The following is a 24,010-nucleotide window of genomic DNA, read 5'->3' as shown; positions in this document are numbered from 1 at the left end:
AAAAAACGCTGCCATTATAATCACTGAAGCTGCCGATTACAAGATACACTCTTGTGAATACTCCTGTTATAATCGCTGTGCAATAATTCTCTTATTGATGTCGTGTTTAAGTGTGGATTTTGACTAACTTAAACACCTCTGATTGGCCATTGTGTTCATGGGCTCAAGAGATATGTCTGTGATTGAATACAAAGCTCAACGCTGCAAAAACACATTGTAAATAGAAACGTTTGATGCTCTTCACAGAGCACAAAAACACTCACAAGAGGGTTTTAAAGCTTACGGCTATCAGCGGGTACCAATACTGCAGAATGGCAGGTACATCGTCACATCAAATTATCAAATACATCTTTGGTGTCTGACAAAATATTTTCAATGCAGGAAAAACCCCGATTTTGTAAAAACAATCCCATACAAGGGTTGGAGTGTTTAGTATGTTGACGGCATGACATGCTCTATTTTGTAACTTGAGACAATTGCTATTAACAACACACTGTCAACTTGCTAATCGGATTGCATTCAAGCTCTATTGATGACCCATCAAGTTAAAATGAGATTAACTTGAAAAAATTATTTTAAAGACCCCAGTTTTCTGATTTAATCAGCTGGTTTTAACCACAAGAAGTGCCCTACGTAAATTACCTTATTGGTGTAGGAACATGTTACTTTCACAGGTGGACGTGACTCTACAACAGCCTAATTATAGTGGGCTGCCTTATGACCAACTAATCATTCAGACATCCCATGGCTAGTTGGTTTTGAAAATATGTAGTTTTGCACATCCTTAATATATTTAATGTTCACTTGTCAGGAAATTAATAGCAATGCTATGTAGTCTACAAACCAGTGGCATGTTTGAGTTATTCTGAGTTCAGCAGTTCTTTGATGTCAACCTGTGTCAATGATGGAGGGAAGTGTTTCCATGTGTTGTGATGCAACGTCTGTTTTCTGAGCACAGATTGACTGTGCACTGATGGTGACCATGACCATGATTCAGCTGTCATCCTGAGTCTAAAATAATTACTCAGCATGTGAAATTCATGTGGAGTGGTACAGCTTGCAAAGCCTTTTTATATATAGAAAATGTAAAGTTGACATTTCTAAACCTGTTTCATAAGAGCAGTGTCCTGTCAAACTGTCTTGAAACACCATATTTTACTACATTTCCTCATACATATTTTTTTCACTGTTTTTTCTTCTCCCAGGGCAACAATGTGGGTTACTGGGAAGGGGAAACCAACAGGACCCTGAGGCTTGCGTAAATGTGCTTCCTGACCGCCTCAGTCGTCTGAGAAGGTCAGACCTCCCTGTGGCACGCTTGGGCCGCTGGCACTAAGATGTCCCTCAGTAGTGGCACTGCAGGCGGGAAAGGTGTGGACTCGAATGCGGTGGACACTTACGACAGCGGGGATGAGTGGGATATTGGTGTAGGCAACCTGATCATTGACCTCGACGCTGACTTAGAGAAAGACAAACTTGAGATGTCTGGCACCAAGGACGGGGACGGAATGGCTACTGCCTCGAGCGCCGTAGCGGCATTGCCTGATAACATCAAGTTCATTAACCCGGTGCCTCCTCCACCGGTCAAGGACAGCAAATCCAAAGCTAAGCGTAGCAAGAATTCCAAGGACAGTAGCAAGTCCTCAACCCCTGACGGGGCCAAGAAGGACGCCCAAGGACGGACTCAAAATGAGGGCGCTGGGCCAACCGCTGGAAGTGGTCCCACAACCTTACCTTCGGGGAAAGGTTCCGATAAAAGCAACAAGGCCTCCCGTAATGTTCAGAGTGGAAAAAAGGACAAGGAGGGTTCTGGGAAAAGCAAGAAGGAGAAAAACGAAGGGGTACAAGCTGGGAATGTGCCCTCAGAAAAGGACCCATCGGCCCAGGTTATGCCTTTAGGCCAGGCACGCAATACCCCGTTTGAGGGGACGCAAAATTCGGACCTTGGTGGGGCTGATCAACTAGGGAATATTACTCTTGATACCACTGGAATAGTCACACCTTTGGCTATCAAGAGCGAACCAGAAGAAGTGGAAAATAATGACTGCAGGAGCATGAAGAAAGTAAAAAGTGAGAAGGTGAGTGCACTGGTGTTTTTATTACTCTAACAACTAGAAGCAAGTATTGATTGGTTCGTGAAGCCATCTGAAGTTTGCATTAGTCTGTCTGGTGTTAGTTTGGATGGTTTAAGGTTTCCATTTATTAAGCATCTGGTTGAGTATTATAAATTGTGTTTTAGCTTGCAACCTTCACTGCATTACTAATGCTGTTACAAATGTTTAGAAATTAACCAGAGAGTTAGTAGTACCTGACATACCTGCTCGCTGCAATTCCTTTTGGCACTAGTCCAATTTAAAGAGAGGAAAACGGACATGCTTAGCTCAGTGGTCTCAATCTCCAGTTCGTAATGCATAGAGCTGCCAAAAGAGATTTAGGACAGCTGCCAGATAACCAGAGGTACAAGAATATTAACTCCTAGAACATCCATCTTGTACACAAGAATGTAACGGCTGTAATGTTAATAAGATAATTTTACGAATCGTTGTTAACCAAATAACCATCTTGCCAACTGTTTAAGCCTTAGTCTCTATTGTTAGGTAACAAACAGAGAAACTCAGGTCAGATATCTTCTAATATTTATGCAATTTCTCTGTCTGATCGAAGTTCTTGTTGCTCAGTCTTGTTTGAATTGACTTGTTGGCTGGTTGCAGGGGTTTTCTCGAATATTGCATTCAATTATTGGCCTAAGGAGTTTTGGCAGCTGGTCTAATTTGTAGCTTGATCTCTCATGTTAAAACAAGAATCCAACAGATTGTTCTAAGAAGAATGTGGAGTTTGGCATATTCCCCACATTAACGTCTACTGATACACTTTGTCTTTTGCAAACTCTAGATTGAAAGATCAGTGCAGACTAATGCATGAATGGAATGGTGTTTAGCTAAATAAGTAGTCTTTTTGTTTTTAGTCATTAAATTAAACTGCATTGCTTTTAGTTGTACAACTACTAAGCCTGGCCTGTGCATTACAAACTGAGAGGATAGACTATAGTATCTGCTTACAACAGATATGTGAAATTCCTTGCTAGTGACTCAGTCAGTAGTTGTTCATACTCACAGCATTGTGTTCCCTACCTAGTGGGCCTCTGGGGAGCCATTGAAATGTAACACTTGGACCCCTTGCTTGCTTTCAATTGTGACAGGCAGCCAAATATAGGCTACTGGAAAGAGAAACTAAGGGGTTTTCTTTAGAAAGAATTTACGGTGATCTGTTTTTAATGTCCTTGAAAGATTTTTTTGTTTTTGGCTTGACTTGAAGTTAAATGTTTGTTTGTTTTGTTTTTTAAAGACCTTGTTTTTTTGTTTTGTTATAATAGTGCATTTCTGTTGTGTAGTGTTTATAATAAGGTGATTTTTGTATCTCATTTTCACATCCTGCTGCTTTCCGAAACATTTCAGCCGTGTTGCGTTCTGAGCAATGGGGACTTTGGTGGACATTAGTGTAAATTGTTCTCTTCTCCTAATTTGACTAATTTTACAGATAAGTTACTGTTTTGGTGCCGCAAAAAAAGTGAAGTGAGAATGTTAGTTGAATTATTTAACATGTTTATAGTAAACATGCTAACTACTAAAGTAAGCTATAACTCCTACTTACAGGAAACTTTATTCCCGCTTGTTTTGTCCAAGAACAGTTTACAATGGTGCCATATACTTGCATTGCGTTAGCTAAGTATTGACGTTTACATGTTTGCAATTCTTGCCTAATTCTTAAGTTGAAATGTAAAAGTTTTTGATGTAGTCCGAGGGTAGTTTTCTTCTTTCTTGATTCTGCTCTGGGGGTTAGAAGAGCCATTCTAAGCTTTGTCTCTGGTAGAAACCTTTCTGTTGGCACTGTAGTGCTTTGCGACCAATGGCCTCTATTCATAGCTTCCTCTGACTGCCACTATTGTCTTCTGGTACATTCCTTAAACAAGCACAGGGGGTTCACTTGGGGCCTTGGGGGAGGGACGACAACGGCTCAAACAAAACGCGAAATACCTCTTCCTCTTGCCTCTTAACAACCAGATCTCGAGGTGTGAGGAGGGGATGCTATCGAGTGTCAGGGAGGGGGACCAGACTGGCTTTTTAACCATCTGTAAAGTGGTTTCACATTTCCACATCCCATGATGCGGGCGGGGCACTGTGGGCTTGAGCCGTCCGATGGCAGACAGGGCTGGTTTTCCCACCTCGCACGACCGTGCAGGAATGCAGGAGTGCTGGTACCTGCTGCGTGTCCCTGCCAGACTAGCATATCCACTAATACTGCACTTGCAGTCGTTATCGCCTTGAGAATAACACAGGCTAATTTAACCCATCTCTGAGGTTATTTGATGAGGGGGAGTGACCTTCTTTAATAAGGCATTTGCAGTCATGGACTAAATCAGTATTTGATGTCTATGATGTGCTGCATAAGTGACAGTACCCCGACCTTGCTTATCAGAATCATGCTTTTGTTATGCTAAAAGTTACTTATTTGTTTTACTTCATACTTTAAGGAATTGTAGTTTTTAGACTTTTGGCTTTTTAGTTCTGTTTTAAAATGAGTAATTTTTATGCAGTGTTAATTTCTCTTTTTACCTGCCCCCTCCTTGTAATATTTCAACTGGGGATACACAATATATCAGTGCCAAATTGGTTGTTGCCAATATTTTTTAGTTATGGCATTCCTGATCATTTCTGCTTTTCACCCTCTAAATTAAGTCATTCTCTCAATGGATATCCAGTTTCATTCAGAAGCGCCTCATACTAAACGAGTTGTGAATGACATTTCACATTGACCATGTTGTAAAGAACATTTGCCTACTGTTGACACTCAAACCATTTGCTCATCTGCAGCTCATGCCGTCATCCGTTATAACCATGTTGATTCAGCAGTCTGCATTTCTGACCCTAAATATAGAGGCAATCGCTATGAGTCGGCTCTCAGACCGCACTACACGCACTGTGAATTCAGTCCAGCAGCGAGATCAGAGCGCACGGTCGTAACTCTGACTGACGTTAGTTGCTAAGTTTATTGCTCCATCGGATGGCGATCCAGGAAATCCTTTCTGAGGGTTATGTCGTGTGTGCAAATGTTTAATATTGGGATCTTTGCTGCCCATAAACTGTGTTTTCCAACATCTGGATCTCCGCTTGAGTCGGGTTCACACCCTTGCTGGCCATTGTTATTGACTCAAGTGGGGAATTTGCTGCCATTGTAGACTACAGCTCAGTGGATTTGTTAGACGGCCAATTAATAAACCATCTCAAGATAATCCAGATTTAAAGATCTGGGTATGATGCAACACCTTTGTCTGTACATGATATTATCACCGGTACAGAAAAGCCTCCTGAAAAAGGAGTCTATTGTTTGCTTCAATGATTAACGTTAACACTATGGAATTAATCTATTCTCATTTAGAGAGAACTGTACCTCAAATTTTGTGTTATCACATACAAGGTTTTTGTATAGCCAAGTACCAGTCAGGTTTCTTCAGGAAATGTAATCTAGTTAAACCACGCGATTGTATTACTCTGCTATGTTTTTCTTGGCAGTTGATGGATTAGTTCTGCTTGTAATTAATTTAAGGCTTTTAACTTGTGAATGTTGTAAAACCATATATGAGCTTTTTTGCTGATTGTTTGCTTTAAGTATTGTTGTTGTAAAGGTGACTTTTTTTAGTCCCATCCCTCCGGGTCTTAAGCTTTCGAGAGTGCGCATTCGTAATCCCTGGAGACGCATTAAGCTTTTCTTCGAGCTGCTCTTGGCAGCTGTTTTTGTTTCCTAGAACCTTATCAAAACACACCAGCTTTGGTGTAAACGCCCGATGCGTTATGATTAGCGTGATGTGCTGTGTACTTATTTTAAACCTCGTCGGCAGAAGTGCCACGGTAACAGCGCGCGGTACCGATCTGTCAGCCCACACGCTCCATTTTAAGGGATGCTGACAGGAACACGGATTGATTTATAGTTTCTCTTTTTCTCCCTGTCAGAGGGTTGATCTTGTGCTGGTAAATACCCAGGTTATTTTTTCCCCTCTTAACACTTCTTAAGCTTTCATTATTTGGAGGAAATGTGTTCCCCCAGGCGATCTCCGTATGGGATGTCTTTCGTTGGTTCGGAGGGCTGTAGTTTTGGTGTAATCCTGGTTGACATGCCAAAAACAGGATTAGGTTCCCATTTATCGTTATGCGATGGTGTTGAGCACAGTCTCTCTCTTGATGTTGGAGTGCCTTCCTTTGAAAAATTCACATAGGGCTACTTGTTTTGCCTGTGCGTAATTGCTACATCCTCACCAATAAATCCAGCGGGAGATAAAGACGGGGAGGTGGGAACCGTTGAGTCGTGATGGCCTTTCTTCTCTCTCTCTCTCTCTCTCTCTCTCTCTCTCTCTCTCTCTCTCTCTCTGTCTGTTTTACTGCTTTGTGATTCAGCCATTAACTCTGACAGCCAAGTCATTTTTTTTCCTTTATAATTAAGCAGTGTTTGATAAGGCAAGGTTCCGTCACTATTACTATTACTTTTACTTAGTGATATATCGTCATTGATTCGAGTTCATCTTAATGTTGGGTTGGGAACTGAGAATTATTCTTATTCAGAACCAGTTCAGTTTTGGTAAAACATACCGGTACTGAATGATTTTATGACATTCGTTTTGTACGATTCATACAACAGCCCAACCAGTGTTGTGTGATTCAAGATCCAATCACTCTTTTGAACCGATTCTTTTTAATGTTTGTTTGTTCACCTTCATTTATTTCCATTCAGTCCAAAATCAAACCAAAAGACTCTTGTTTCAGCCTTAAACCCATGAGTTATCAGTTTTGGAGTTCTGTTGTAATAAATGCTACTTTTTATTGACTTTTTAGTGTTTTTGTTTAATGCTAATTTTATATGGGGGAATATCCATTTTTCGTTCTGTATGTTATAATGCTGTGATGCCTATATTTACTTTAGGCATTTAAAACAATTGATTTTTATTTTTTGTTTTGTTTTTTTGTTTTTTTCATTTAGACTAATAAAATTGTTTTAATATTATTTTAATGTTTTTATTTATTTTGGCATTTCTAAATCAAGGCATGCTTTATTTACTTATTAGAAGCAGTTACTGAATGATTTTCATGATGTTCGGTTCTGTTTACAATTCATAAAGGTAAAAAAAAACCTGTGCTGATTCATGATCGAATGACTCTTGATGACTTTCCGATTAAAGAGTTGCCAGTTTTAAAGTCCAAAATTGTCATCCAAAATTTCCGCACGTTAAATACCTTAAAAAACGACCTCATGTTGTGTCAATCACGTTTACACACTGCCCCTGTAACTTTCATCCGTCATCATAAAATTCGGATCAAAAAAAAATTGGATTCGACTCAATTTTCTGCATTTTTCGCATCCATAGCAAGCATTTTGAAAGGTTTTTTGACAATTCAGGACAAACGTACAAGCAAATGCCAAAATCCAGAATGTCTAACAAGTTGATCCACTTCGTCTCGCAGCACAAAGCACTGTGCAAAACAAAGTGCACTAGCAGAGCATTAATCTGAGCCATTGACATCCTGAGGTAAACTTTGGATCGCTCTGGATAATCCCGCAATTCCTTGATAAGGAGGTGGCACTCTCTATCTTCTCTACACCATCCAGGATTGGATTGACTCAGTATTTCCTCTTTCTTTTTCTCTTTTTAAGAAGAGACAGAACAACAAAAATATTCCTCACCGCTTGAAGACTCCATTTTGTATTGTTTTGCGAAAATTTTCTTAACGGATTAATTAATACGCTTCAGACTTTTTAGGATTGATGAATTTTTAGGATGGGGAATACGAAAAAATGCATACAATTTCGGACTCGGTGTGCAAAGACCTTTTAGAGTTTTGTTGTAATATATGGTATTTTTAATTGAAAAAGTAAAAAAGATTGCTCCTTCAAAAGTACTAAAAGAATCAAGGCACATCAGAATTGGGAATCATTTCATTCCCATCCCTGCTTCAAGGCTACATGTCATTGTTTTTATGTAATTAATATTGAAATGACATAAACAAATTAGCATATTCTGATCTTTTGAATTTGCTCTCAAATGATGAAGAATTTGATCTTGCTATCGTGTCAAGCTGACGGCGTGGCCTGCAAAAGCCATCAGAGAAATGCGAAACAAAGCCCTTTCATGGCCGCCTCTCCCCTCCCTCCTGTTTTTCTCCATCTTCTCTCCCTCCCGTCCTCATATGCTCGCTCTGTCTCTTAGCGCTGTAAGAGTGTGTGTGTGGGGCGAGCTGTGGGGGAAGGGAAGGGAAGAGCGAGCGAGCGAGAGAGAGCAGCTGTCCTTCGCTGTCAGCCAGTGCGTTTCCAACGCGCCTCGTTCCGTGTCTCTGTGCGTGAGTAGTGAGAGGAGAGTGGAGGGGGAGGGGAGAAGAGTGAACGCGCGAAGGGAGGGTAAGATCCATGCTGCTGCAAGGAAATGCGGTTTTCCGTGCAGAGATGCCGTTCAGTTTTCTGTTCTTTGCCGTTGACAGTGTTTTAGCATGTGTATGTATGAGCGTGTGCGAGGCTGTTGCACGTGCGCATTCTGCCAGGGTGGCGGCCATGTTTGAAGAGGGTAAATGAGAGGAGGAAGAAGACACAAGTAGGCTAAGTTTTACAGGTTTTATTTTTATTCATTTTTCATCACGTTAAGGGATCTAATTTGTCTATAAATGTTGATTCCACAGTGTGCTAATATAAAGCAGGGATTCCCAAACCTTTTTTGTCAGTTGAACTATTTTAACCTAAATATTAATTTAAAGTAGATTGTAAGTTAATATTTCAACATTTTAACAACACATTCGCAACACTGTTATCTGATGTTGGTTAAACGGTCTGCCACATGACATCTTTTGTTTCGTTTCGGTGTTGTATTTCAATTGTTTTAATTTTAAAATTGTTTATTTTAATTTTACTTTATGATTTAACTAATTAGCTTTTCATTAATTGAACCCCTTGCAGTTCACGGACACTAGTTTGGCAAGATGAACCATAATATTTGGCAAAATAAATGTCTGCAACGACTTTTCTCTCTTGCTGATGTAAGCAAAGCCATGTGGGCGGGGCAGTGATATAGCCTACTTTTCACAATCACTTTGGATGAAATCAAGTACCTCCCCTTATTATTTCTCACTAAATATTCCATTCAACTCAGAAATATGCCAAATTTGTTGTCGTCCTCCAAAAAGGGTAAATAAAGAACAAAAAGAGACTCAAAACATGAGCAGGACGGTACGAAAGAAACCCATTCTCGACTGGTTTCTGAGATCCGCAACCTCCCTTTTCTTATCCCAGACCATTCCCAAGTTGACAGCAGCCAGGAAGCCTGTACTCCATTAAAACAAAGCTTTTCCAGTTGGGAGAGGAGGGGAGGTCCGTCTTTTCCTGGAATGTCTCCTCGTTTTGGGTCTTTTGCTCCTGGGCCGAGGTTCCAAGTCTCTTTGTGTCTTTTCTGCCACGAGAGGTTTCTTGCCACACTGTAAATCCTTTGCTGGTGTTTACATGAGTGTCGGCAGTGACCTTTTCTCATCTCATTTCTTTCCCTGTCTCTCACATTTGCGTTTTTTTTCCCCCCTCTTGTAGTTCCTCCCCTTTCTCTCACCCCTCATGTAACTTTGGCACAGCGTCTCGGCTCTTGAACGGAGAGGCTGTTAAACTCGCTCACCGCACAATTTGTGAACGCTGCCCCTGGGTATTTTAGGCCCCTGGGTTTGCGAGCCAGGAAACGCCCATGCTGTCCCGTCTACGGCTCAAACAGAGAGAGAAAGACTCGTCTGAGCTGCAGTTATGAAAGCAAAGGACATCCAGACAACATACACCGCCAGCTAGGAGGGTAAGAACTCAAGAGACAAAGCTCCAACGGACTTGACTCTGCAATGAAGGCATTTAAACTTTACGTAATACTTGAATTTTCATCTTTTTCTCTCAGTGCACTACCCAAACCCAAAATTCTTTGATTGAACGCAAACAGGAATGACACACTAATCTGTTTGTTTATTTTTCCAGGGAGTATGTGGTAATACACTGGAAATGAACAATGCATTGTGATGCATTTATTATCACTGAAGGTATCTACATTACAAGCCTTGCGATAGCAGAGATAACTTTGTTGACTTTGCGATCCCTTCCAGTGTAGACCGGAATGATTGAATCCATCTGTCGATCGGCCGTCCACATCTGATTGGAACAGGAAGAGATCTTGAGATACATTTGAACTGTTTTTAACATGACATGTTGTTTTAACGTAACACTCGTGGTGCGAGATCCTCACCGACATTTATAGACCAACAACAATTTTCAAAGTTGCAGTCTTAATCTTACCAGTCTTGTTTTCCTACGGCTCTTTAAAAGTTCTTTATAATTAAAATTGTTGGCGAACGTGTCCTAATTTTACTTGGACTGACTTCAGGCTTTTTATTTAAGTAGGATGAGTGAAGTTTTAAACAATCGCGTGTCCCTGATAACCCTGTGAAAAGTCTCTTCTCATGGGCTCCAGTTTACATGCTCGTATTAGAACAGACGACGGTCTATAAATGGGTCAAGACAGAGGAACTTTGTGAGTCAATCCATTGATTGTGCGCTGAAAGGAGAACATGAGCATATCTGTTTCATGCTCGACGTCTTTGTGCTTTTGTGTGAATGTGTGCCACTCCCCTCACCGGTTCACACTGCTCTTGTGTGTAAACAGCGTGGTGTTAACCGAGGTCAGGGCTGCACAAAACCACAATGTTTTATTCATCTGTTTACCTCACTCTCGCTCTCCTTCCTCTCTGCAATCCAGCCGCTGCAGGCCTGATCCAGCCTCACCACAGGCTGTCACACGCTCAGACCGAGGAGGCCATTGCATTACATGCGAGCCTATTGGATAAGTCTGGACTGGCCCCCCTGCTTGTTTCTTTTCTGAGTGAACAAAAAGAGAAGCCAGATGCATTGGCTTAGTGTATTTTTTTTTTCTTGCTTTTTGCTTTTTCCCTAAAATGTATACGTAGAATGTCTCTGAATTTTTATTTGAGTTTTAGTTTTGCTAATTTAAGTACTTAGATGACATGGCAACATTTCAAATTTTTCTGCTTTTGTTAAGTTTAAAGTATTAATTCAACCTAAAATGAAAATTTTCTTATGATTTATTCACCCTCAAGCCATCCTAGGTGAATATGACTATCTTCTTTCAGACGAATACAATTGCTGTTATATTTAAAAATATCCTGGCTCTTCCAAGCTTTATAATGGCAGTGAATGGGGGGCGTGATTTTGAAGCGCACACAAAGTGCATCCATCCATCCATCCATCATAAAAGTAATCCATACAGCTCCAGTGGGATAATAAAGGCCTTCTGAAGTGAAGCAAAGGGTTTTTGTTAGAAAAACATCCATATTTAAAACTTTATTAACTATAATAACTAGCTTTCGGCAGACAGATGAAAATTTTATTTGCAGTGGAAGAGTGACCTCTGACCCGAAAAAAAAAACAAAAAAACCCCACCGTTCACGAATTAGAAGTCTAAAATGAGAAATTTTAAATCGAAATGTTGGAGGATCTTGATATAAGAGAAGAGGAGCTTGAGTTTGTTGTACAGCCCTATTTGTTTAAACTGCGAGAGGCATCTAAGCTTACAATACTCCTACATCCTACATCATGCATCAGGTCAAGGGTTACTCTTACACTGTAACTCAATGCATTTGGCCGTTTGCCGCAAGCTAGTTATTATAATTTAGAAAGTTTTAAACATGGATATTTTCCTTACAAAAACACCATTGCTTCGCTTCAGAAGACCTTTGTTGACAACCTGGAGCTGTACGGATTACTTTTATGATGGATGGATGCATATTTTTTTTGGGCTTCAAAATCATGAACAGGAGTTGTACTATATTGTCACTGCCATGCCGTCATTTTACGCCGGACTGCTTCACAAATAAGGGTCAAAAGATGAACATGACGGCACATGCTAGTGGATGAGTTGAATCAACTCCACAGCAACTACATCAATTTATCCACTAACCATTCAGAAACGTCCTAAAAGTTGTAACTTCTTCCTGAGTCTCTCCATCAGTGTCGACTCCGGTTTGAACAATGTAAGGCTGAACACTGTTACTGACAATCCTCATTGTTGTTGAGCTGTTAAAGCTCCGCCCTCTTCTGGAAAGGGGGCGGGAGCAGCAGCTCATTTGCATTTAAAGGGACACACACAAAAATGGCGTGTTTTTGCTCACACCCAAATAGGGGCAAATTTGTAATAAATGATCTGTGGGTATTTTGAGCTGAAACTTCACAGACACATTCTAGAGACCTATATTACATCTTGTAAAAGGGGCATTATAAATCCACTTTAAGCTTTACTGTGTAGTTCCTTTTAAGTCAATTTATTCTTAATATGGAAATCTGATAAATGGTAACACAACCCATATCACATGCTCTCTATAAATGCCGTATATCCATGTCTTCATTAAAGGCAAGCCTTGTTTTGCAGATTTGCTTGAATTTACTTCTGCCCCAGTTGTGTTTGGTCTAGAAACTGAATCTGACATCAGATTATTTATCAGAGAACAATTGGTGCCTTTTAGGAGGAGGATATCACACTTAATGCCCCGCTCAAATCTGAGCTATTTTTAGACAAATCCACAGCTGTGTAAGAGCTCTGAAGACCGCTAGGGGTTTGTGGGTAGTCATCTTTTTATAAGCCAATTTGTTCTCAGAGCCTGAGATGGCAAGCTTTTTTAAAATTCTTTCTTAAAGAACTCTTAAAGAAATAAATTTAATTTAAGATTGTCGCTGCTGTGTTAAGCAGTTGTTTGGTATCAGACACTATGCTAATTGCATGCTAATAAGCATCCACATTGAACCCCTTTTTTCGACAGTAAAACAGCTTCTGGTGAACTGACAGCTAAAAGCTCTGGCTGGCTCTGCCCATGTTCTCATTACAACACGCATACCTCGCACTGATAATGAGCTTGGGTGGTGTCATATCTCCCTCTGGTTCTGATGTATCTGCCCGGTCCTGATTGACTGTGGAAAAACTTAGCTTTCTCTCCGACAGGTACACTGACAGGTGCGCTGTCAGGTTAACAGCCATCCGGCGAGCCGCCACTACACCAGTGTCTGTCTCGGCCTGATGAGGTCGGACTCGCAGAGAAGGCTGCTTTAATGAGATCACTGTGCTGGCCTGAAAGTCTACCGCTACTGAGACTCTGAAAAAGAAGGAATAATACGTTTTTTTTTTTCTGAAATGGCATTTGCACTGAAAGCGATTTGCAGCAACAAAGCCACCCCAAGACATTCATTTTTAATTAGAGTTGGCGATTGTTCAAATTCATGCAAATGAGCTGTGTCGTGGGTAGGAACGCCTGCTAGTAACCAAACAGAGTTTGAATCACAAGAGTTCTGATTTTAGCAAGACAGACTTGACCGTTTACCCAGCATTCCCGTAGCTGACGAATCGCTGAAGTTTTTCTGACTGCTCTACAATGCAGAAATGTGTGTGTGTGTGTCTGTATGTGAGCAAGCTGGGAAGGATAGTGAAGGGAAAACAACCGAGTCATGCCTTTTTTATGTTGTGTGTTAAAAATGCATCAGGCATAAATGTTTAAAGGCAGGTGCCAGTTCGGTTCAGGCTCTCTGAGAGTTTGCTGCTTGTCTCACCTCATATCTCCTGACAGGACCCAAACTTTACATCCTAACAAACGAAAAGTTTTCAGAAATGCTGTATGAATTCTTAAGCAAGATTGCAGAGCTTTGTTTATAACCCTTGTTCCCCTGTTCTTTATCTGAGTTTTTTTTTTTTATCCTGGTTGCTTTTAGATGTTAAATGTCTAAAGATATTTTTTTATTGTCCTCCATGTGCGTTGAAGAGATCATGACTGAAAACAGCAGGATAAATCTGTTTTAGTTGCATTTTCCTTTTCTATCAATGGCCAGACAAATATTGTATGCATGCAAATGCACATTATGCAAATCCATGGGCCTCCCCCTCTCCATGCTACATTTCACCACTGAAAAAGTACCAAAATGTACCATAGTATTACCATGTACCATAATAGTACCACATTGCTCTTTGAAATGCTTTATTGACAAAAATACCTCCGTATATAAATATATTATATGTACCATGGTATGTAATACAGTCACTGTGGTACTGCCAAAAGTGCTGTTTTGTACTGTTTCAAGCTTTCGTTTTTTCACCAGTCTTTGAACTTTTCATTTGTGTCAGTGACCTGTTTTTTGATCTGTGTCTCATTTCTGTCAGACCTTTGGTTAACCTGTTAGTTGCTCTGCATTTTGCAGCCGTGCAGTTGAAAGTCTTGTTCTGATGAAGTACGTATGTTTTATCTATTTGTGAAAGGTGGAAAAAGAACTTTCAGTATGACTGTGTTGCAGAAATCTGAAAACTCTGGCATGTTTTCACTGCTGTTCCTCAATGTTATCTGTTGCTCTCTCTCTCTCTCTTTCTTACTTAATTGTCCTTGTATCTGTAAGGCCCTGAAGGTGCAGTCGGGGGGAGGAATGGCGGGATTTATGAGGTGTTAGCATGAAGGGGCCCCCTGGCCTCCTGTGTGCTGTGTGTTAGAGAATGTCAAGCATTCTGTGAACTGCGAGAGCCATTGCACACAGTGACTGCTCAACTGTGGAATGTGTTTTCAGTTCATGGTTTATCTCCCAAACCTGTGTGTCCATGTTTCTGGGCTTACACCCTGAACTGTGAAACAGAGAGGCAGTCTTTGTCTGTTTCTTAACAGATGCAACAAAGTGCATTGTGACAGAAGCCACCGCATTAAAAAGATGATTTGTTACAGTTTGAGAAAAGCTTGAATGATTCAGTAGGACTGCACTACTATGAAAAGCCTCATACCGAACCCCTTAATCCATTCAGATTCCCATGTGATTGCCGTTAACCTCCCCACTCTTTCCCCAACCCAGCCAGTGTCTCTTCATTCCAAATCCTCAACCTCTCCACTCTACCTACTCGATGGCTTTATGCAGAGGAATAAACAAGGGGTGCTTTGGTTCCCACTTGGGGAACTGTGCAGGGGCTCGCGTTCCTGCAGCACTTCATCGACGGCAGACTGGGACACAAAGCAGGCATGTGTTCTCTGCCAAGGGACCTGATGGCATTTCTGGGCCTCTGAGTCTCTCTGGATTAGCGCCCTGGAATCTGGCTTCCTGGAAGCAGCGAGCCAGACGGCCCCGTCAGCGGTACCTTGTCACATGCCCGGCCATCCATCTGTAGACGCTCTATCAGGCTATTGTGAAGAGGACCCTGATCTGAAACGGCACGGAAATTCAGGTATCTTCTCAATGGGTTATTTTTTTCCTTCAAAAAAGTTATTCCAATTACCCAAGCAAATGGACATTTAAAGGAGCCATGGATCAGAGCCTTATATCAAATGTCTGCAAGATGGTTACCATCAGACAGAGATGAGTTTCTGAGAGTTGTTGAGGTGAACTAAGAAAAATTGGATGCTTTTTCTCTTAATTCAGTTATGCAGAACTGAACCAGAAGAGCCTGTGTAATGTATTCCATATCTTTGCCAAAATCTGGAGTTTAGACAGTCTTTAAGTAACCTGCTTTAAGATGTCTTATCTGTGATTGGTGACTGATTGTTTTGTTTTGTTTAAAAAAAAAAAGAAAAAAAAAAGATTGTAGATCCACACTTTTGTTTAAAGAGGTTTTATATGGCACTCACACATTGTGCATCTTCTGGAACGGGGTCAGCTGCATTTGGCTGAATTTATTGCCCTCATAATGAAACAAAAACACTAATGGATTCTTTCTCTATCCTTTTAAAAGTTTCAAATGCATGACCTCAGGTCTTCTCCAGAATTCCGCAGAGCCGCAGAGAAGAGTTTTCGGCACTTTGCCAGGGTTTCATGCCCAGCAGAAGAGGGGGAGGGTTTGACCCTACAAATCACCACAAAGTTGCTTCCACTTTGGGCAGAGAAAGCAGTATTCCCCCATCTTTACCCCTCAATGTGTTCTGAAAAATGAGCAGGTGCACCTCCCTCATAATTTTTGTCATTCTTGTGTTTCATTAGGCTCTGCTGGTTGGTTTGAGGAGGATTTGTCCTTATTAGACTCCCAGAGAGCCCTGTGGTTAAAACCACAATCATATTTCCCTACCATTCCTGGCAGAGCAAAGGTGCTGAGCCCTAAAAAATGGGCCACCTGTCATCATTTGTGCCCGAATTAACTTGTCTTATTTATTGTGCTGTAGGTCAAAACTGTTTTGGGTGCAGTCGATCTGAAACCCAGTACAGCTATTCCTTGCTCTTTTGCTTAAAGTCTTCACTCTTTTGCTCCCTTTTTCCTCTCTTTCTGAGTCAGAATTGATTGAAAGCAGCTCTCTCACTTTTGGAGTGCTTGCCTGCAGGCATCCCTCCAGAGTACACTTAAGGACTTTTCCACTCCTCCTGACAGGCATCAGTAATCAAGTCCTTGTCCTGATCCAGGAAGTGTGTATTGGTATTCAGGCCCTGCTGTCTCTCTCTGCCTGCTGAGATCGAATCAGCATTCTGGTAATTCATATTCGAGACTGTCCTCATACTGCACCCTTCTCTGAGGAACGGTCATAATAAATCTGGCTATTCATCAAAGTTCTGTAGATCTGCCTGTCTGAGCTTGGCAAAAATGGAGATGTTTGGACATATATACACCAGATTCGTTCAGCGGCTCAAAGGAGAAATGCTTGATGTGTGAATATTTTATCAGCCCTCATATGGAGTGACAGGCAAAAGTAGCTGTTTGTTAATCACATGGATGAAAGAGATATTAAAGACTCTTAAATGACATGCACTGGCAACGTTGCAGTTAGGAGAGGGATAATGAGCAAGAAAATGCCTGAAGGATGGAAGATGCCTTCCATTTCTTCTAATGCTTGTTTAGGAAGGAAGGTTGGAAGTTTACTTCATTCAGATGTCATTGATTTTCTCTTGACTTGTATTCTAGGTTCATCAGCTGTGTGCACTTTGCAGGTGCTACAGTTTCCTCTCAGATTCTGTAGGTGAGAATTTGTGTGGTTAGACTCAAAGGCGGGAATTCAACCAAAGGTACCTGGGATTATTTGTGATGCTAGTAAATGAGCTAAAACCTTGCAAAAATGAAGGAACAATTGAGGCTTGTTGGCCTGCAACAGTTGTATGACAAGTGAAATTTTGTCTGAAAGAGGGACTGTTCCTTTGCCAGCCAATAGACCTGCCTTTATTAGCAAGTTTGATGTTTTTCTTGTTGGCCATTTTGGTAGTGTCCTTGTGCAGCTATTGTCTAGTTCACAAATGCAACCCCTGTGGTATGATGATAACATTATCATAAATATTTGCAACTTTATCTCAAATCAGGCAAACAGAAAACAACAATGGTGCTGTTGGTCACTGTTTGGCTGTTTGCATCCAGCTAACAACTTCAACAACAATGATAATCAACCTCAGAAGGAAGAGCTGTTTTTCATTGCACAGTGTGTGACTTTGTTTGAAATAACTACAGGGGGTGCAACAAGTACTGACCCTTAGCCTTGGAAAGGCCACATCAAAGTCCTCAAATTCTATTCTGGAGGCAAGCCAGACTCTCTCTCTCTCTCTCTAATCTGTGGCTCACCTCTTTACTGAGTGCAAGAAGGCACTCTGGGCTCTTATTTTCTAGTCTCTCTGCCCTGCAAATTGATCCTTTGGCTCTGGATGAAATGGTGGAGTTGCTGAGTTCTCAGATAAAACCCCTTTCCTCTTACGGATCTGCCTCACAAGAGGAAATTGGGTTTTTCTACTGAGCCAAGAGAGTTGGTTCTTGCAGATTGCAGTGTTTCATGGCTAAGCTCTAAGAGTTACTTTGAGAATTCACAGGTGATTATGACCTTAACCAGAATTCCAGAGCTATGGAATGGTTATTCAATTATCAGGTCAACCCAGCAGGAGTTTTAGGAAAACCAAGAATATCTTGAGCTGGGTAATTTACAGCCTTTACAAAGTTTGAGATCTCCTCTTGGAATATATGCATTTAAAATTCCTTTTCAATCATTGGATGTCAGCTCAATTAACACACATCTGGTCATTGTTAATCCCATTATAGTTCTTTAATCTAATGTTTTGTTTTTTTAGAATCAATACCAAAAGTGTTAAGTGGATGCAGCACCTTCCCATTATTCCATGGGCTGTTGAATCTGGTCTCAAGCGGGTGGCCAGAATTTTCTCTTGGCTCTGCAGCATGTTAGTCATTGTCGTAGCTTCTCTTTCCCCTCCTACTCCACTTACTTTCTCACCCCGCCTGCCTCCTCCTTCCCTCCTCCCGTCCTCTCTCATTTAGTTTTATCTGGGCATTAGCGGATTAAGTGCTTGAACTAACGAGGTCATCAAATGGAGGCTTCTCTCTGAGAAAGGCAGAGCGAGAGTGTGAAAGAGATTTTCTCATTTTAGAGTCCATGTTGTGGATACCCAAGAGCATTGCGGGCATGGTCTACCCAAGGGTGTTGTGGACAGCATCTACCAAAGAGCCCTTTGTTGAAGGATGCTCATGGATTGGTGAAACCACACACAAACGCTCATCTTTAATCAGTGAGCAATGCCTCACTCTGTGTCTCTTCATGCCTCTTCTTACCTGTCACTCATAAAGGAGAAAACATTCTTGGACTTGATGGGCAGCTAGGATTTGCGTAATGATGATTGTAAGCATCTTGGCTTGTCGCCAGCTTTACAGGGGACCTGCGGTCCTTAATCTCCCTCTTGCTTTCTCTCTCTTTGTTCTTCTGAACACAATTTGCTCAGGGTTTGTCCTTGCCTGCTAAAAGTATTTAGACCTCACTTCACTCCTCTGTATGCAAACATTTGAGTGCATGCAAAGCGTTAGTGAGTTTCAGATTCACAGCATAGGTTCTGAGCAGGGCTTCAGAGGCAAATGTGTAATTATTGTTGTCGCTCTGAATTTGGATCTGCATTAAAGTCTGAGGTAGAATAGTGTTTATATTCCTGAAGTAGCTTTGTTGAAAATGGGTAATTGGATTGTTGTTTGTGTGAAATTTGGTTGATATATTAGGCCTGTAGTAAGATAAAAATTGTGTGATATTGAAAAACTAACTATCAACTAAGATGATGATGTTTCTGTTTCATTCCATCCATCCATGCAAGACCTGTGGTTGCCTACAATAAACTGCTTTAGATCCATAGTGATATTTGTAAGTGTATTATCTCTTACACTTGAGGAGCTTGTTGCAACTGGTTTATGGTCTTTGGTGTTATTCGCTGACTGGTGATGGGTAGTCATGTTTTCCTGTGTGGATGAAAGCAGAGGGATAAGTCTCTTTCTATTTCTCATTACCCTTCTATGCCTCACTCTTCCTCTCTGGGAGTTTGCCCCTCCTTCCTGCTTTGCTGAACAGTAACAGGAAGCCTTTGAGAGGCTATAAATAGTTGTTGCTCTCTCTCCTCCTCTCTTTCTCTCTCCATTTTTTTTCTTCTCTCTCTCTAAATCCCTGCAGATAGCTCACTGTAAGTGACAGGTCCATCGCTGACTGAGGATGCAGTATTCAACCCCCCTGCAGCCCACAGCACACCAGCAGTGTCGGCTGACTGCCAGAGCCCAGCAGATAAACTCTGCCTGAAGAGCTTCTCCTAGCCCTGCCAAGTCAAAAGCACCCAGGGAGCTTTTTTCCCCCTCTCTACCCCTTCACTCCTCCTGCTGTTGGGCGAACAAGCGGTGTCCTTGTGCCACAGCTCTCAAAATTCAAGAGCGGTGTCAGTTACTCATGGTTCCTTTAGAGAGAGGGCTGTTTGAGTAGGTGGGAAAAAAGGAGAAAAAGAGAGGGAGGACAAGGTGGGAGGTGAAGTAAATTGAGAATGTGAGAGGAGAGAAAAGGAGGGAGGTTGTTTTTTTTGAAGTCTGTGGTTCTCAAGCCGATTTGAGAGGTAAGCATGTGGTTGTTTAAAGACAGGTTGAAGCGAGTTTGTGTGTTATGTAAGGTCTGGCAGCTGAGATTTGTGGTGGGGCGGAAATAGTATCACAGTCCAAGGGTCAACTCCTCCTTGCCTGAAATGTCCTCCCACTTTAGCCTCTCTTGTTCGGCCACTTTTTTTCCCTCTTTGCCTTCCAGCCAAATTTTACTCCAAGTACTGGTAATTAATTTTGTAACTATTAATCATTTTCATTCTTGACTCTGAACCTCAGAATAGACAAAGCATGCAATTTCACAGTTTGCTTTATGCTGATAGATTATTTGTTCATGACCCCCTAAATCTCTGTCTCTTATTTTAATGTTGTTTGCAGTTTGGCTAATTTCTTATGTTTCCTTTTATAGCATTGTGCATGGATTTCCTGATTCCACCATTGTTTGTCTGCATTTCACAACATGGCAGAGTTAGCTTAATCGTAATCTGCTCTCATCCCCTGTCCTCTTCATGGATAAACTCATTGTGTGCCAACATTCAAGCCGTTGAACATTCAGGGTTGTTTGTTCAGTCGGATGCCTTTAGGCTTTGGATGCAGGTTGCTGCTGTTAACCCTGTGCCGTCTCAGTTCTCCTGATTAGCAGATATCCGGCAACAGCTGGAATGAATGTTATTTAGTACCTGTTTATCGCCGATGACAAAAAGCATACGCAGAGCCAAAATAAAAGCATACAGAATACTATATAGTACTGTTTAGCAGAAATGGATCTTGAAAGGATTTTTTTTTTTTTTGTACTGGCACCCCATGTTATTTGTACAGCCTTGTACCAAATATCCCCCACTAAGCTTGGCAAAATGCTAACATCAAACACTCTTCGAATCAGTTTTTAGTCAAGTTTTTCATGCGGTTTACAAGATGAGCACTATTTATGTATCAGTGACTTTATGCCTATTTAAAGTGTTCCAGATCGGTTACCATGCACCCTTAGAAGATGGCTACCTATGTAGGCAGCAGATGAGGTTTGTGGAAGTATGTCCTCAATGTCTAACCGGAGATACAAAATATCGCTCTGGCTATTCACCCTGGCTCGTTTAGAATTAAAATGTTCATTACAGATCATTGGTCATTGACGAATAGGATTACAAATAAGATTAAATCCAAAATCTGTTTGTGATTGTTGGCATGTGCTGGGATGTTATCCAACATTTAGACAAGTTAATCTCCTCTGTAACGTTCTAAAGCTAACACCAGTTCCCTGTTCAGTCCACATTGCCAAATTCCAAGAGCTGTTTCTTCTCCTCAGTCCCTCAGGGCTTCTTATCTCCATCGGCTCTCTCTTGACCCACCCTGCCCTCATTCCATCCCCTACTGCTAGTGCACCAGTGACTGACCTTGAATGTTGGTTATTATTGTAATCAGCTCTGCTTATATGGAATGACCTGAGGTCATGTGGGCAGGACTTGGATGGGAGAGAAACTTGGGGGTGGTCCACTAGTTTCCATAGTGCAGATTGAACTTTGGAACCATATTCATATTCACAAAATGTTTTCTTCAGCAGTTTTAATGCGTAACTTCTTAAAATCTGGAAGTGAATTGGATTGTTGTGACTAATGTGTCGTGGGGGTTCGTGAGAGATTTGAACTTGAAGTGTTTTTCTTTTTTGCTGACTCATTCCACTTACGCCTACAGCTTAAATGGTGCAGAACAAACTTTAAAAAGCTAGAGCTCGGTCTCAGTGGTGGAAATTGTCTGAGGTCCAGATCGTGACCTCCATACAGGAATATAAGAGAATTTCATTGCTAGTTGGGCTTTATGTAGCACCTTAGATTCTTTACTGCTATATTTTAATGTAAAAAACAATCCAGCTATATGTTCGTGCATTCTAGCTGCCCTCATGTAAAATTTACATTTATCAAACTATAATCCCATTAAGTTTAGGTTAAGGTTTAACCGAAGAGACTGTTCAACTGCTGTTATTTTCAGACATTTATAATCTGCCCAAGCAATCTTGTTAAATGAAGAAATGAGACTTTGCAGGCTTTAAGTTTGCAACCTCACTGGATTGCTGTCCCCCGTTTAAGTTCCCATCTGTGCGCTACCTTGCATAGTAGTTAACTGTTTGTGGTCAATTCCATTTCCAGCCAGTAAACCCATCCCTTTTATTTTATATGATAAAATGAATTTAAACTTCTTTTTCTGGAAAGCAAGCTCCACCAGGTCTTGCTGAAGCTGTGCATATCTTGAGCTAGTTTCTGTAATGATCGCGGCCTATTGGACGAAGTGGGTTGAGATGAAGTGCGCAGACTCACTGTCTAATGTGCATTTACTTAGAGTTGTTTGTTAGCCTTCACTTTGAATCTCATTTTGTTCCAGACAGCTTAGCGTGCACTTCCTTATGGAATCAATAGATGCTAAGCCATCCGTTAAAGCTTGTGTGGTTATCAGGCAATCTGAGGTCTCTTGCTCTTTCTGGGCAGACTGATCTTCTACCATCTGGCTTAATGCAGGTTGTTTTGCCCTGAATACTTGTATGCTTCAAGGACTCTTCTTTTTTTCTTTTTCCCACGCAGGAAACACTATCTTGATTGTTATGCTGTCTGTAGGGGAGATTTTCCTCTCGGCTCTTGCTTGCGTTGAGGTCAGATTACTCAGAGCAGTACTAGGTTTTTTTTTTTTTTTCTTCCAGGCCACACAAACGCATCTTCAACACTCCCCTTCCCCCACACCCTCTTCCACTTGTTTTCTCCTCTCGGATTGTCTGTTTTCACGCATGGGCTGAAAAGTGAGAGCACCCCAGAGGTGAACTGGCGCTCATCCATCTTAGAGAAACTGGGGCAAAAGCAGAGAAACAGCCTAAATGCTGTGGTGTCTGCCCTGTGCTGTATTTCACGTTGTTCTGTTTTAATAATGCAGTGTACAGTGCTTTGAATGATGGAAAGTTAGGGCTGCCCCCTAGTAGTCGACGAGAGGAGGCTTAGTCGACCAAAATTGGTAATAGTCGGCTAGTCGGAGAAAACAAAACCTCCACAGGTGAAATCACGCAGTATGCGATGGACAGATCGTTAACGGCAGAGAAATCCAAACATTCGCCTATCATTCATCAACAAACATGGCTTATCACTTGAAACATGCAAGTAGTTGCACCTTTACAAGTTCGCTCGCTCTAACAACCTAGATAAATGTGCGCTATTATTTGGCGTAGGACTGCCCCCTAATAATTGACTAAATGTTAGTTGACTAGAAAGGCTTAGTAGACCAAGATTTTATTAGTCGGTTAGTTGCAGAAAAAAATCACTCCATAGGAAGTGGCAAAGTCACATAGTCTGTGAGGGATAGACCATTAACGGCGGATCCTTAGGGTAAGTACAGTATGTCGGGCAGGGAATCCAAACGTTCGCTGAGCATCCATTGACCTCAAATATGGCTTATCATTTGAAACATGTAAGTAGTAGCAACTTTTACATGGCCACTTGCTCTAACGTCAACCTAGATAAATGTGTGCGAGTGTGGAAGGCAGCTAAGGTATACTTGCATCACTTGCATTTTTTTCAACTTATTTTTTTTGTCATATAGAAAAGAGTAATACATAATTCCAAACTGTAAGGAGTCTACTTTTATTTTTGTACACTTTGTGTACAAAATGTTGTGCTTTTGTAAAATAAAGAAAACAAACAGAATGCGCTTTCTGCCATCTCGGTCTCCCTGAACAGCAGCGCATCACATAAAAGAACCAAAACTCAGGCTACCTTCTCACAGACGTTAGAAATAGAAAGCTTGAAAAGCCTACTTTTAAACAAACCAGTTTGAATCTAAAAACATACTCTTTGATTATGTAATTGGTCACATTTCCTAATAGGTGCGTTACTGCGGAGATGATGAGTCAGCATTGTCAACTTCATCTTTGCAGCCAATATTGACTGAGAAAACACTAGTTTATTAATAAACAATTAAAATGTTATTTTATAATGATAAACTTTTATATAAACTTGCTATTTTTTCCACCACATTCATAATCATTAGTTTTGCCAGTGCTTTGTTGCAAGCTTTATGCATGCGCTTGAGCCCCTTAGTATATTTAAGTAATTAAATTACATAAACGTGTGATTAGTTGACTAATGGCTT

At 41.1% G+C, this 24,010-nt stretch overlaps 1 protein-coding gene across 8 annotated transcripts in view; it reads left to right on the top strand.

The window, feature by feature from the left end:
- znf609a (zinc finger protein 609a) overlaps positions 1–24,010 on the top strand; it is a 103,379-nt gene that overhangs the window by 45,163 nt on the left and 34,206 nt on the right. For 2 of the 8 annotated variants that reach the window (XM_067380582.1, XM_067380581.1), the window contains exon 2: positions 1,206–2,078. In XM_067380582.1, coding sequence (XP_067236683.1) covers positions 1,338–2,078 — 741 coding nt within the window. In that variant the 5' untranslated portion in view covers positions 1,206–1,337. The other 6 variants (XM_067380588.1, XM_067380589.1, XM_067380590.1 and 3 more) reach the window with 6 other exon arrangements.

This window comes from Chanodichthys erythropterus, chromosome 24 (genome assembly GCF_024489055.1).
Source record: "Chanodichthys erythropterus isolate Z2021 chromosome 24, ASM2448905v1, whole genome shotgun sequence".
Classification (NCBI taxonomy): Eukaryota; Metazoa; Chordata; class Actinopteri; order Cypriniformes; family Xenocyprididae; genus Chanodichthys; species Chanodichthys erythropterus.
This window is presented reverse-complemented; position numbering and strand designations above follow the sequence as displayed.